A 14,281-nucleotide genomic window follows, 5' to 3' on the forward strand; every position below is an offset into this window, starting at 1 on the left:
TAAAAGCCACTAGAGAATAGAAGAGGTAAGATCATGTAAGGTATTGGAGGCCATAGTAGAATTTGGTACAGGTGAAAACTGATTTGATTTATATTTTGTAAAAACCACTTTGGCTGCTGATATTAAGATCAAAATGGAGATGGCTCTTGGAAACTGTGGTAGGGCCAGTTGGGAAGTCAATGCAGTTGTCTGGACAAGAGAAGATGAAGCTAGAATTTAGGCTGGGACAGTGTGAAGCAGAAGAGAACTGGGCAGTCTGCAGAGAAATGTAGAAGCAAAATCAATAGGACTTGGTGATGAATTGGATGTGAAAGGGTGACAAAGTAGCTTCAAGGATAATGCCATTTTCCACAAGTGATGCTTTGTGAAGTTTATATTGCCAGCCCTTGGCCCTGATTTCCAACCAAAGAGCCAGCCACAAACTTCAACATCTCCATTAGAGGTCACCTCAAACTGCACACATCCAGAGCTGATTTATCACTTACCCTTAGCCCTCTGTGAAATGGGATAAAACCCCCTCCACGGGATGAATAAAGGAATTGTGGAGAGAGAGCGCAGCAAAGCAAATGAGCCTGCTCTGGATCAGGGCCACCACTCAGGGAAATGAAGCTCTAGAAGGCAGAATTGCCCTGATACCCTTTTTGAGGAGTAAAACTTTCCAAGATCTGCATCCTCAGTGAAATGGCTGCTTCTCACTCTGTGCTACAGAGAAAACCAACCTTACTCCCATGTTCATCATGGACGGACTAGACAAGAGAGAAGACAGCCAGAGTTTTAGTTTTGTTGTTTTTTTTTTTTCAGAGTTTTAGTGGCCTTTTTTCAGAGTTTTAGTGGTTGCCAGTGACCCAGACAATCATGATGGTGTGATAACTCACCTAGGGCCAGACATCCTGGAATGTGAAGTCAAGTGGGCCTTAGGAAGCATCACTATGAACAAAGCTAATGGAGGTGATGGAATTCCAGTTGAGCTATTTCAAATCCTAAAAGATGGTGCTGTGAAAGTGCTGTATTCAATATGCCAGAAAATTTGGAACACTCAGCAGTGGCCACAGGACTGGAAAAGGTCAGTTTTCATCCCAATCCCAAAGACAGGCAATGCCAAAGAATGCTCAAACTACTGCACAGTTACACTCATCTCGCACGCTAGTAAAGTAATGCTCAAAATTCTCCAAGCCAGGCTTCTACAGTCTGTGAACTGTGAACTTCCAGACATTCAAACTGGTGTTAGAAAAGGCGGAGGAACCAAAGATCAAATTGCCAACATCTGCTGGATCATCGAAAAAGCAAGAGAGTTCCAGAAAAACATCTGCTTTATTGACTATGCCAAAGCCTTTGACTGTATGCATCACAACAAACTGTGGAAAATTCTGAAAGAAATGGGAATACCAGACCACCTGACCTGCCTCTTGAGAAATCCATATGCAGGTCAGGAAGCAAAAGTTAGAACTGGAAAATGGAACAACAGACTGGTTTCAAATAGGAAAAGGAGTATGTCAAGGCTGTATATTGTCACCCTGCTTATTTAACTTATATGCAGAGTACATCATGAGAAACGCTGGGCTGGAAGAAGCACAAGCTGGAATCAAGATTGCCGGGAGAAATATCAATAATCTCAGATATGCAGATGTCACCACCCTTATGGCAGAAAGTGAAGAAGAACTAAAGACCCTCTTGATGAAAGTGAAAGAGGAGTGAAAAAGTTGACTTAAAGCTCAACATTCAGAAAACTATGATTAAGGCATCCGGTCCCTTCACTTCATGGCAAATAGATGAGGAAACAGTGTCAGATGCCGGAAGCCAGCACGGGAGTTCCACCAATGACAAAGGTCATGGGGAGAGGATCTGACATGCAAAGGCAATCAGAACTCGAGAGGCCCCCTGGACCTGCCCGAGCATCTACCCCAAAACCAAAATCTGTCTGTTTTACTATTTCACGACTTTCACCAACTCTTCTGACATTAACGGGGGGCTATCCCCGACCACCTTTCTCTGTAAGAAAATCAACTTAAAACTGTAGTTAATAAGTCTCCTGGGCATAATAGGAGTGTTTCAATTCAAACCCCTCTGATGACTTTCTAGCTTGCCTGACAGGTTTGTTCAGATTCACAGCCTCCCAACCACGAGAGGCGTGGGAAGCTTAAGGTATTCTAACAATGCAGAGCTTCTCAGAGAGTTAAAATTGTTAGATTAGAACTAGTAGAGGATTTCTTTGTTGAGCTAATGCTTGCTGCCAAGTTTCCATATCCCTTACCTACTGTGTCCCTGGGAGTGTATTGATTAATATAGTTGGTATATAGAAATGTAAGTAGTAGCTTTAATGTTTGTAACCTTGGACCCTTGAGTTAATTCTTTTCTTGTTATAGCCCACCACACTTTTGCCCTATAGGAATGCAACTTTATCTAATGCTTTCAGAGGGTGGCGCCTGACTTTAGAATAATCACCTTTAGAGAAAAATAAGTTTTCTGAAGAAAGGGTCATAAAATGTTAACAGGCCTCCTGGCCAGAAGATGATGTAAATCACCTAAAGCTTTTGCATACGATAAGTTTGCAGAAAGAAAGCCTGGCTTCGATAAGCATCAAGGACTGCTGACCTTGCATGATTCTACCCCCTCCCCTGCCCCCATTACCCTCTATGCACAACTTAAGGTATAAAAACTACTTTGGAAAATAAAGTTGCGGGCCTTGCTCACCGAAGCTTGGTCTCCCCATGTCGTCCTTTCTCTTTCCTTTTCTTTTTCAGGCTGATCCCCTGGAGCGCAGGGGCCCTCTGCATTCACTTTACTGCCTGGGCTTCTAAGACCCACTCGAGAAGGTGCCCAGGGTGGGGCACCTTCCGCGATTTGAGTAGTCGCCTGCGGCCTACATGAACAGAGCAAGTCCCGTGCTGGGGCTTTATTGGCTTTCTGTGTAAACCAAGGAATATCAGCCTCTTTTCTCTCCTCTATTTTCTTAACTGCAAAATTCTTTCCTTATCTCTCTCTATTTCTATCCTTTTCACCAATGTCGTCCTCCCGAGGGAATCCCTGGATCCAACTGGGGCTGGACCCCAGTAGTCATACTTAATTTGGGGGGCTCCCAAATCACTGCAGATGATGACTGTAGCCATGAAATTAAAAGACACTTACTCCTTGGAAGGAAAGTTATGACCAACCTAGATAACATATTAAAAAGCAGAGACATTACTCTGCCAACAAACGTCGGTCTAGTTAAGGCTATGGTCTTTCCAGTGGTCATGTATGGATGTGAGAGTTGGACTATAAAGAAAGCTGAGCGCCGAAGAATTGACGCTTTTGAACTGTGGTGTTGGAGAAGACTCTTGAGAGTCACTTGGACTGCAAGGAGATCCAACCAGTCCATCCTAAAGGAAATCAGTCTTGAATATTCATTGGAAGTACTGATGTTGAAGCTGAAACTCCAATATTTTGGCCACCCGATGCGAAGAGCTGATTCATTTGAAAAGACCCTGATGCTGGGAAAGATTGAAGGTGGGAGGAGAAGGGGACAGCAGAGGATGAAATGGTTGGATAGCATCATGGACTCAATGAGCATGAGTTTGAGTAAGCTCCCTGAATTGGTGATGGACAGGGAGGCCTGGCGTGCTGCAGTCCATGGGGTTGCAAAGAGTTGGACATGACTGAGTGACTGAATTGAACAGCGGTAAAAGTGTGGCCCAAGAGGTTGGCCCAGCTCCCTCTTTGTATGTTGCGGCAAACCACATCCGCACTATGGTGCATAGGCAGCACAGTTCAGTTCAGTTCAGTCGCTCAGTCGTGTCCTACTCTTTGCGACCCCATGAATCACAGCACGCCAGGCCTCCCTGTCCATCACCAACTCCTGGAGTTCACTCAAACTCACATCCAAATCGAGTCAGTGATGCCATCCAGCCATCTCATCCTCTATTGTCCCCTTCTCCTCCTGCCCCCAATCTCTCCCAGCACCAGGGTCTTTTCCAATGAGTCAACTCTTCGCATGAGGTGGCCCAAGTATTGGAGTTTCAACTTTAGCATCAGTCCTTCCGAAGAACACCCAGGATTGATCTCCTTTAGAATGGACTGGTTGGACCTCCCTGCAGTCCAAGGGACTCTCAAGAGTCTTCTCCAACACCACAGTTCAAAAGCATCAATTCTTCAGAGCTCAGCTTTCTTGACAGTCCAACTCTCACAACCATACATGACCACTGGAAAAACCATAGCCCTGACTAGATGGACCTTTGTTGGCAAAGTAATGTCTCTGCTTTTGAATATGCTATCTAGGTTGGTCATAACTTTCTTCCAAGGAGTTCAGTTCAGTTCAGTTGCTCAGTTGTGTCTGACTCTTTGCGACCCCATGAATCGCAGCACGCCAAGCATCTTTTAATTTCATGGCTGCAATCACCATCTGCAGTGATTTTGGAGCCCCAAAAAATAAAGTCTGCCACTGTTTCCCCATCTATTTCCCATGAAGTGATGGGACCAGATGCCATGATCTTAGTTTTCTGAATGTTGAGATTTAAGCCAACTTTTTCACTCTCCTCTTTCACTTTCATCAAGAGGCTTTTTAGTTCCTCTTCACTTTCTGCCATAAGGGTGGTGTTATGCATATCTGAGGTTATCGATATTGCTCCTGGCCATCTTGATTCCAGCTTGTGCGTCTTCCAGACCAGCGTTTCTCATGATGTACTCTGCATATAAGTTAAATAAGCAGGGTGACAATATACAGCCTTGACATACTCCTTTTCCTATTTGGAACCAGTCTGTTGTTCCATGTCCAGTTCTGACTGTTGCTTCCTGACCTGCATATGGATTTCTCAAGAGGCAGGTCAGGTGGTCTGGTATTCCCATCTCTTTCAGAATTTTCCATAGTTTATTGTGATCCACACAGTCAAAGGCTTTGACATAGTCAATAAAGCAGAAATCAGTGTTTTTCTGGCAGCACAGATCAGATCAGATCAGTCGCTCAGTCGTGTCCCACTCCTTGCAACCCCATGAATCGCAGCACGCCAGGCCTCCCTGTCCATCACCAACTCCCAGAGTCCACTCAGACTCACATCCATCGAGTCAGTGATGCCATCCAGCCATCTCATCCTCTGTCATCCCCTTCTCCTCCTGCCCCCAATCCCTCCCAGCATCAGTCTTTTCCAATGAGTCAACTCTTCGCATGAGGTGGCCAAAGTACTGGAGTTTCAGCTTTAGCATCATTCCTTCCAATGAAATCCCAGGGCTGATCTCCTTCAGAATGGACTGGTTGGATCTCCTTGCAGTCCAAGGGACTCTCAAGAGTCTTCTCCAACACCACAGTTCAAAAGCATCAATTCCTCGGCGCTCAGCTTTCTTCACAGTCCAACTCTCACATCCATACATGACCACAGGAAAAACCATAGCCTTGACTAGACGAACCTTTGTTGGAAAAGTAATGTCTCTGCTTTTGAATATGCTATCTAGGTTGGTCAAAACTTTCCAAGGAGTAAGCGTCTTTTAATTTCATGGCTGCAGTCACCATCTGTACTGATGTTGGAGCCCAGAAAAATAAAGTGTGACACTGTTTCCACTGTTTCCCCATCTATTTCCCATGAAGTGATGGGACCTGATGCTAGCACAGGGAGGTGGTTAAAAGCAAGAATTCTAAAGCCAGACTGCTCTGTTCAGATGCTGGTTTTGCCCTTAGCAGCTAGGAGATCTTGGGCAAGTTACCTAATCTCTGCTTTCTCATCTGTAAAACGGAAAAAATAATAGTGCTTTTTAGGGTAGTAAATCTGATTTTTTTTTAAGGGCCCAAAGGAAAAAGAGGGCTATATGCGATCTCCCTCAGCAAAAGCCGACACCGGTGTTTTCTCGGCCTTGCAGGGTTTGGCTTGAAAGGAGGCAATGCCCAAAGTTCAGGGTCCAGATGCAGGCCTGTAGGCACCAGAGCGGTGTTTAAAGAGGTGTGAATGTCGACCCAGGTGGGCAAGCTCCCACAGAGTGGCGGTACCCAAATCCTAAAAGCCCAGACGCTACCACGGATCCCGCCCCTAAGCCTAGCTTGCACACACGTAGAAGATCCACAAACAGCTCAAGATTCTCAGGGGTGGGGCCAGAGGAGGACGTCAAGATTCTCTCTTATTAAGAGCGTGCCCAATCACAAATGACGTTCTGCCTGTTCCCCGCCCCCTAGGTGGGAGGACCCAATCAACGTAGAGAGTGTAGGCCAACCTATCTTGGTCCCTGCTGCGGCCGTAGTACGTCTGACCGCTCCGGTCTAGATCAGATCTGCCGTGCCTGAGGCCGAGTTCCACCCTGGCTTCCCGGGATGTCGGTGGCTTTCGTACCGGACTGGCTGAGAGGGAAGGCAGAAGTCAATCAGGAGACCATCCAGCGGGTAAGCGCTAACACGGGCAGAGAGTTCTTAGTAGAGATCCTAAATGGCTGCGGATGCTGGAGGCTTCCTGGAGCGAGCAGCTGAGACTGGTGGTGTGCGTAGGTGACTTGCTGTGAGGTGAGAATGAAGTCAGCAGAGGTGCTGGGGCTGGAAAGCCCGGCCTTAGGGGGAGCGGGGGCGGGGGGCGCAGAGGCGGCAGTGGTCCTCGCCGCCCTGACGTCATCGCACTGACCCTTTGTCTGGTCTTTTAGCTCCTGGAGGAGAATGACCAGCTGATCCGCTGTATCGTGGAATATCAGAACAAAGGCCGGGCGAATGAGTGCGTCCAGTGAGTCTCCTCTTTATTCCCTTAATTTGTGAGTGTGAAGGGAAAGCTAGTATTGGAATCCATCAGCTGACCTGAACTAGGAGTCTTGAGTGAGCACAGATAAGGCTCAGAGGAATTACTTACTTGCCCAATATAATACAGACAGTACATTGTGAAGCCTGGAGTCAGACGTGGCTTCCTCTTCAAAACTTGAATTGTGCTCATTGCAGAGTCCTCGAAAAGCCATGCCGGCCGATGACAACAGGGATGGGGACGGTTCAGTTAAGTTCAGTTCAGTCGCTCAGTCGTGTCTGACTCTTTGCGACCCCATGAATTGCAGCACGCCAGGCCTCCCTGTCCATCACCAACTCCCAGAGTCTACCCAAACTCATGTCCATTGAGTTGGTTATGCCACCCAACCATCTCATCTTCTGCCGTCCCCTTCTCCTCTTGCCCTCAATCTTTCCCAGCATCAGGGTCTTTTCAAATGAGTCAGCTCTTCGCATCAGGTGGCCAAAGTATTGGCGTTTCAGCTTCAACCTAAGTCCTTCCAATGATCACCCAGGACTGATTTCCTTTAGGATGGACTGGTTGGATCTTCTTGCAGTCCAAGGGACTCTCAAGAGTCTTCTCCAACACCACAGTTCAAAAGCATCAATTCTTCGGCGCGCAGGTTTCTTCACAGTCCAACTCTCACATCGATACATGACCACTGGAAAAACCATAGCCTTGACTAGACCGACCTTTGTTGGCAGAGTAATGTCTCTGCTTTTTAATATGCTTGTCTAGGTTGGTCATAACTTTCCTTCCAAGGAGTAAGCGTCTTTTAATTTCATGGCTGCAATCACTATTTGCAGTGATTTTGGAGCTCAAAAAAATAAAGTCAGCCACTGTTTCCCCATCTATTTCCCATGAAGTGATGGGACAGGATGCCTTAATCTTAGTTTTCTGAGTGTTGAGCTTTAAGCCAACTTTTTCACTCTCATTTTTTATTTTCATCGAGAGGCTCTTTAGTTCTTCTTCACTTTCTGCCATAAAGGTGGTGTCATCTGCATATCTGAGATTATTGATATTTCTCCTGGCAATCTTGATTCCAGTTTGTGCTTCCTCCAGCCCAGCATTTCTCATGATGTGCTCTGCATATGAATTAAATAAGCAGGGGGACATTATACAGCCTTGACAGACTCCTTTTCCTATTTGGAACTAGTTTGTTGTTCCATGTCCAGTTCTAGCATTCGGAAAATGTCTCACGAAATGATGAGAGCGGTGGCTGTTTCTGGTCGTGGATCCCTGGCTCATATTTTTGTGGTAACACATACAAAGACCAATAAAAGTTCTCAGTTAAGACAGAGGTAAATTTGGCACAGTAATTTAAGGTCCTCTCTAGCCATATGCCAAGATGAGAGAAAACACTCTGTTTTCTAAGTGTAGTTCCAGGAATTATGCCCCGTTTATTACAGAAACAAAAAAGATTTTATTTCATTGCGAATGAAGCCATGCTTTCCCCACCCCCTAAAAAGTAACCCTCAATTCCTCACTGAACAGCTTAGTGGAGATATCCATCTTGGGTAAGTCTTTACATTGGACACTGGCATTTGGTGATTTGCTTTTTTACAGTTTATAGTAAACAACTCCCATTTTTCTATATGGAAAACCGTTGCCAAACACCCTATTTGGTGCAGTGATTCTCAAATTATGGGTAAGTTACCAAAATCTCCTCATGGACATTTTCACATTGCATGGTGCATGATTCCTGCCCCCTAGTCTGATTTGGGGCTCGACCCCTTGACTGAGAAATGCGATCGTAGTAAACATGCTTTTATCATGGAAGTGTCTTGTCCTTTCTTTAACTTTTTTCAAGATTTTTTTTGGCCTTGTACCACATGGGATCTTAGTTCCCTGCCTGTGTGCGTGCTTAATCGCCTCAGTCGTGCTGTGTGACCCTACAGACTGTAGCTGACCAGGCTCCTCTGTCTATGGGATTCTCCAGGCAAGAATACTGGAGAAGGTTGCCATGCCCTCCTCCAAGGGATCGTCCCTACCCAGGGATTGAACCTGTGTCTCCTACATTGCAGGAGGATTCTTTTAACTGCTGAGCCACCAGGGAAACCCTTAGTTCCCTGACTAGGGATCTGACCTGTGACCCTGCAGTGGAAGTATGGAGTCCTAACCCTGGACCTCCATGGAATTCCCTGTTCAAGATTTTTTTATAAGTAATACTGAGTATCAGGCACTACTTCAGCTACTGGGGAATCATTACCAAAACAGATACCAGCTCTGCTTTCATGGAGCTTACATTATAGACTGTAGAATCATATAATTAGGCATATAATAATAAGTGCTTTGAATAAGAATAAAGCACAGTAAATGGGAGGAAGTGCTAGTTTATACAGGTTATCTTTGATGTGGCATTTGGGTAGACACCTTAGGTGAGGAAGGCAGCTATGCAAATGTGTGAATCAAAGTGAGCATGGGGTGAAGTCCCCCAGGCTAGAGCTTGCTGGATAGCTTCAAGTCTCTGCAAGGACTCCACTCTGGCCAGAACTTAGTGAGTAGAGGGAAAGTGACAGATGAGATCAGAGAGAGACTAGAGGCCCTGATCATGTAGGTCCTTATAGGCCATGAGAAGAGCTGAGCTTTACTCATAATGCGATGGGGACCTTTGAAGAGTTTTGAACAGAGGTATTACATGATCTTAACCTAAACTCTAAAATCACTCAGGCTGCTATGAGTATAATTACAGTAGGGCTACAAAGGTAGAACAGGGAGACAGGTTAGAGAGTGGTCCAGTACAGTAATCCAAGCAAGAAGTGATAGTGGCTTGGCCGAGAGATATAGCTGCGGTAGTGAGAAGTGAGAACAGGTAAGATTCTGGATGTATTTTCCTCTGATATGTTAAATAGACACGTTGACAAAACTGATCTAGTCAGTAGATGAGCCATTCACTAGATAAAATTCTTTTCCAGTTTTTTGTTCAATAAAAACACACCTCTAATTTTTATGTTTTTCACCCATAGGTACCAGCATGTGTTACACAGAAATCTCATTTATTTGGCTACCATCGCAGATGCCAACCCAACCAGTGCTTCAAAAGCAATGGAATAGTCTTCCAGTTGGCTGTTGTGAGGAGTAATTGAATGTGATCTATTTCCTATGAAATGGATTTTTGCCAGCTCAACTGCTTAGAATGTGAATGGAACCTCTGTGGCTCTTCTAAAAATGTGAAAATGTGAAGAAAGCTACTAACTTAACCATATTCTCAGTATAAATACTTAATAATTAAGTGGATTCCCTCAATTAAGTTGACTCCAAGTGTCCTCCATCCTGAAATAAGTGTGTTTGGATAACAGAGATATAATGGGCATCTTCAAGTCAACCTTTTTAGTTTCAATCTGAAGAGGAAACTGAGCAGGTATTGGGCGATCAGCAGAAATTGGTGAGACTTTCCACTGAGACACTGCCAAATGGATGTGTGACTGTTTCTCCCTCCTGCCAGTTTGTGGTGGTGGACCCCTGACTGCTGTTTTCATGTTGCCTTGAAATAAAGCTTGCCTTTCCACAAAAGCCTGATATTAAGGTATAGAAATTTTCATGTAATGTCTTCCACTTGGTTTTTGAGGAAAAGTGTAAGGAGCTAAAAATACATGTAACACCACCACAGTCATTGCTAACAAAATTAATAGTAATTCTTAAGTATCATCCAACATCATCTACTAATAGAAGATGTGATGCCGAAGGAAGAGTATCTTTTTCTTTTCTATCCTTTTAAGGTTATTGGCTAGGCCTCTATAACAAAAGACAGATTAACAGAAGAAAAGCATGTGCATTTATTTAATATAAGTTTACATGACATGGGAGCCTTCATAAGGAAACAAAAGACCCAAAGAAACAGTTAAACCTGAGCATTTTTATATATGAAGTTCGATGAAAAGTATAAAGTTTTAGAAAAATGTGATGGGACATAAGGGTATGAACTAACTGTAGGAAACTGGGGGAAATTTAGCAAGGCCTTTTTGTTCAAAATCTCTGTCCCTCTGGGTGTGGGAGGGCACCTCTCATCTGAGAGTCACATGACCTGCTTTATGGGAGAAGGTCTGAGAGTCCCTCTAGGATCTGCTGTTTCTCAAATTCCTTCCTTAAAATATTCACTATGCCAAGGAGCTGTATTTTGGAGTGGCATGTCCTGAATTCTGTGATGTTCAATTTTCTTCTCTTCCCACAAAATGTGATTTTGTTGATGTGTCTGAAACAGGATCCCAACAAAATTCACACCCTGCATTTTGTTGACATCACTATGTCTATAAAAATACTTAATTCCCTTTTCCTTTCTTTCCCATTTGTTGAAAAAAACATCATTTGCTCTAAAAATTTTCACATTTCTGTTGTATCCCTGTGGTGTGGTGTCATTATATGTCCCACTATTGGCCCAGTTTTCCTATAAACTAGTAGATCAAGGTGCTCGTTCAGACTCAGATTCTAGTATCTGTGGCAAGAATATATCATAGGAAGTGATAGGTGCTTGCTTTTCCATCACATCAGGAAATAACCCAAAATGATTTATTATCAAGCTCCTGATAGCCTTTCACTTAAATTATGATCTACCCAGCTTTGATAGGTTATTTCATTCAGTTCAGTTCAGTTCAGTCACTCAGTTGTGTACGACTCTTTGTGACCCTATGAGTCGCAGCACACCAGGCCTCCCTGTCCATCACCAACTCCTGGAGTTCGCTCAAACTCACATCCAAATCGAGTCGGTGATGCCATCCAGCCATCTCATCCTCTGTTGTCCCCTTCTCCTCCTGCCCCCAATCTCTCCCAGCACCAGGGTCTTTTCCAATGAGTCAACTCTTCCCATGAGGTGGCCCAAGTATTGGAGTTTCAGCTTTAGCATCAGTCCTTCCGAAGAACACCCAGGATTGATCTCCTTTAGAATGGACTGGTTGGACCTCCCTGCAGTCCAAGGGACTCTCAAGAGTCTTCTCCAACACCACAGTTCAAAAGCATCAATTCTTCAGAGCTCAGCTTTCTTGACAGTCCAACTCTCACAACCATACATGACCACTGGAAAAACCATAGCCTTGACTAGACGGACCTTTGTTGGCAAAGTAATGTCTCTGCTTTTGAATATGCTATCTAGGTTGGTTATAACTTTCTTCCAAGGAGTTCAGTTCAGTTCAGTCGCTCAGTTGTGTCCGACTCTTTGCGACCCCATGAATCGCAGCACGCCAAGCATCTTTTAATTTCATGGCTGCAATCACCATCTGCAGTGATTTTGGAGCCCCAAAAAATAAAGTCTGCCACTGTTTCCCCATCTATTTCCCATGAAGTGATGGGACCAGATGCCATGATCTTAGTTTTCTGAATGTTGAGATTTAAGCCAACTTTTTCACTCTCCTCTTTCACTTTCATCAAGAGGCTTTTTAGTTCCTCTTCACTTTCTGCCATAAGGGTGGTGTTATGCATATCTGAGGTTATCGATATTGCTCCTGGCCATCTTGATTCCAGCTTGTGCGTCTTCCAGACCAGCGTTTCTCATGATGTACTCTGCATATAAGTTAAATAAGCAGGGTGACAATATACAGCCTTGACATACTCCTTTTCCTATTTGGAACCAGTCTGTTGTTCCATGTCCAGTTCTGACTGTTGCTTCCTGACCTGCATATGGATTTCTCAAGAGGCAGGTCAGGTGGTCTGGTATTCCCATCTCTCAGAATTTTCCATAGTTTATTGTGATCCACACAGTCAAAGGCTTTGACATAGTCAATAAAGCGGAAATGGATGTTTTTTCTGGCAGCACAGATCAGATCAGATCAGTCGCTGAGTCGTGTCCGACTGTTTGCGACCCCATGAATCGCAGCACGCCAGGCCTCCCTGTCCATCACCAACTCCTGGAGTTTACTCAAACTCATGTCCATTGAGTTGGTGATGCCATCCAGCCATCTCATCTTCTGTCGTCCCTTCTCCTCCTGCCCCCAATCCCTCCCAGCATCAGGGTCTTTTCCAATGAGTCAACTCTTCGCATCAGGTGGCCATAGTATTGGAGTTTCAGCTTTAGCATCAGTCCTTCCAGTGAACACCCAGGACTGATCTTTAGGATGGACTGGTTGGACCTCCTTGCAGTCCAAGGGACTCTCAAGAGTCTTCTCCAATACCACAGTCCAAAAGCATCAATTCTTGAGCTCTCAGCTTTCTTCACAGTCCAACTCTCACAACCATACATGACCACTGGAAAAACCATAGCCTTGACTAGATGGACCTTTGTTGGCAGATAATGTCTCTGCTTTTTAATATGCTATCTAAGTTGGTCATAACTTTCCAGGGAGTAAGCATCTTTTAATTTCATGGTTGCATCACCATCTGCAGTGATTTTGGAGCCCAAAAAATAAAGTCTACCACTGTTTCCCCATCTACTTCCCATGAAGTGATGGGACCAGATGCCATGATCGTTTTCTGAATGTTGAGCTTTAAGCCAACTTTTTCACTCTCCTCTTTCACTTTCATCAAGAGGCTTTTTAGTTTCTCTTCACTTTCTGCCATAAGGGTGGTGTTATCTGCATATCTGAGGTTATTGATATTTCTGGCAATACTGATTCCAGTTTGTGCTTCTTCCAGCCCAGTGTTTCTCATGATGTACTCTGTATATAGGTTAAATAAGCAGGGTGACAATATACAGCCTTGACATACTCCTTTTCCTATTTGGAACCAGTCTGTTGTTCCATGTCCAGTTCTGACTGTTGCTTCCTGACCTGCATATGGATTTCTCAAGAGGCAGGTCAGGTGGTCTGGTATTCCCATCTCTTTCAGAATTTTCCACAGTTTATTGTGATCCACACAGTCAAAGGCTTTGGCATAGTCAATAAAGCGGAAATAGATGTTTTTCTGGAACTCTCTTGCTTTTTCCATGATCCAGCGGATGTTGGCAATTTTATCTCTGGTTCCTCTGGGTTTTCTAAAACCAGCTTGAACATCTGGTATTTCATGGTTCATGTATTGCTGAAGCCTGGCTTGGAGAATTTTGAGCATTACTTTAGTAGTGTGTGAGATGAGTGCAATTGTGTGGTAGTTTGAGCATTCTTTGGTATTGCCTTTCTTTGGGATTGGAATGAAAACTGACCTTTTCCAGTCCTGTGGCCACTGCTGAGTTTTCCAAATTTGCTGGCATATTGAGTGCAACACTTTCACAGCATCATCTTTCAGGATTTGAAATAGCTTAACTGGAATTCCATCACCTCCACTACCTTTGTTCGTAGTGATACTTTCTAAGGCCCACTTGACTTCACATTCCAATATGTCTGGCTCTAGGTGAGTGATCACACCATCGTGATTATCTGGGTCGTGAAGCTCTTTTTTGTTCAGTTCTTCTGTGTATTCTTGCCACCTCTTCTTAATAATCTTCTGCTTCTGTTAGGTCCATACCATTTCTATCCTTTATCAAGCCCATCTTTGCATGAAATATTCCCTTGGTATCTCTAATTTTCTTGAGATTTCTAGTCTTTCCCATTCTGTTGTTTTCTTCTATTTCTTTGCATTGATCACTGAGGAAGGCTTTCTTATCTCTCCTTGCTGTTCTTTGGAACTCTGCATTCAGATGCTTATATCTTTCCTTTTCTCCTTTGCTTTTTGCTTCTCTTCTTCAT

General features: G+C 44.2%; 1 protein-coding gene across 1 annotated transcript; it reads left to right on the forward strand.

Annotated features, from left to right (window-relative positions):
• The first annotated feature begins 6,139 nt into the window (after nucleotides 1–6,139).
• Nucleotides 6,140–10,214, forward strand: SS18L2 (SS18 like 2). The gene is made up of 3 exons (XM_061396111.1): nucleotides 6,140–6,337; nucleotides 6,589–6,665; nucleotides 9,662–10,214. The coding sequence occupies exons 1-3, from the start codon at nucleotides 6,269–6,271 to the stop codon at nucleotides 9,747–9,749; spliced, it is 234 nt and encodes a 77-aa protein (XP_061252095.1). The 5' UTR covers nucleotides 6,140–6,268; the 3' UTR covers nucleotides 9,750–10,214.
• Nucleotides 10,215–14,281: the final 4,067 nt, after the last annotated feature.

The sequence above is a fragment of the Bos javanicus genome, chromosome 22 (genome assembly GCF_032452875.1).
Source record: "Bos javanicus breed banteng chromosome 22, ARS-OSU_banteng_1.0, whole genome shotgun sequence".
Lineage (NCBI taxonomy): Eukaryota > Metazoa > Chordata > Mammalia > Artiodactyla > Bovidae > Bos > Bos javanicus.

Bases quoted from the DNA above. Each gene is read 5' to 3' on its own strand.
- SS18L2 (XM_061396111.1), top strand. From the start codon at position 6,269: ATGTCGGTGGCTTTCGTACCGGACTGGCTGAGAGGGAAGGCAGAAGTC. The intron at 6,338-6,588 runs GTAAGCGCTAAC...CTGGTCTTTTAG, and splicing joins ATCAGGAGACCATCCAGCGG to CTCCTGGAGGAGAATGACCA. The intron at 6,666-9,661 runs GTGAGTCTCCTC...TTTCACCCATAG, and splicing joins CGGGCGAATGAGTGCGTCCA to GTACCAGCATGTGTTACACA.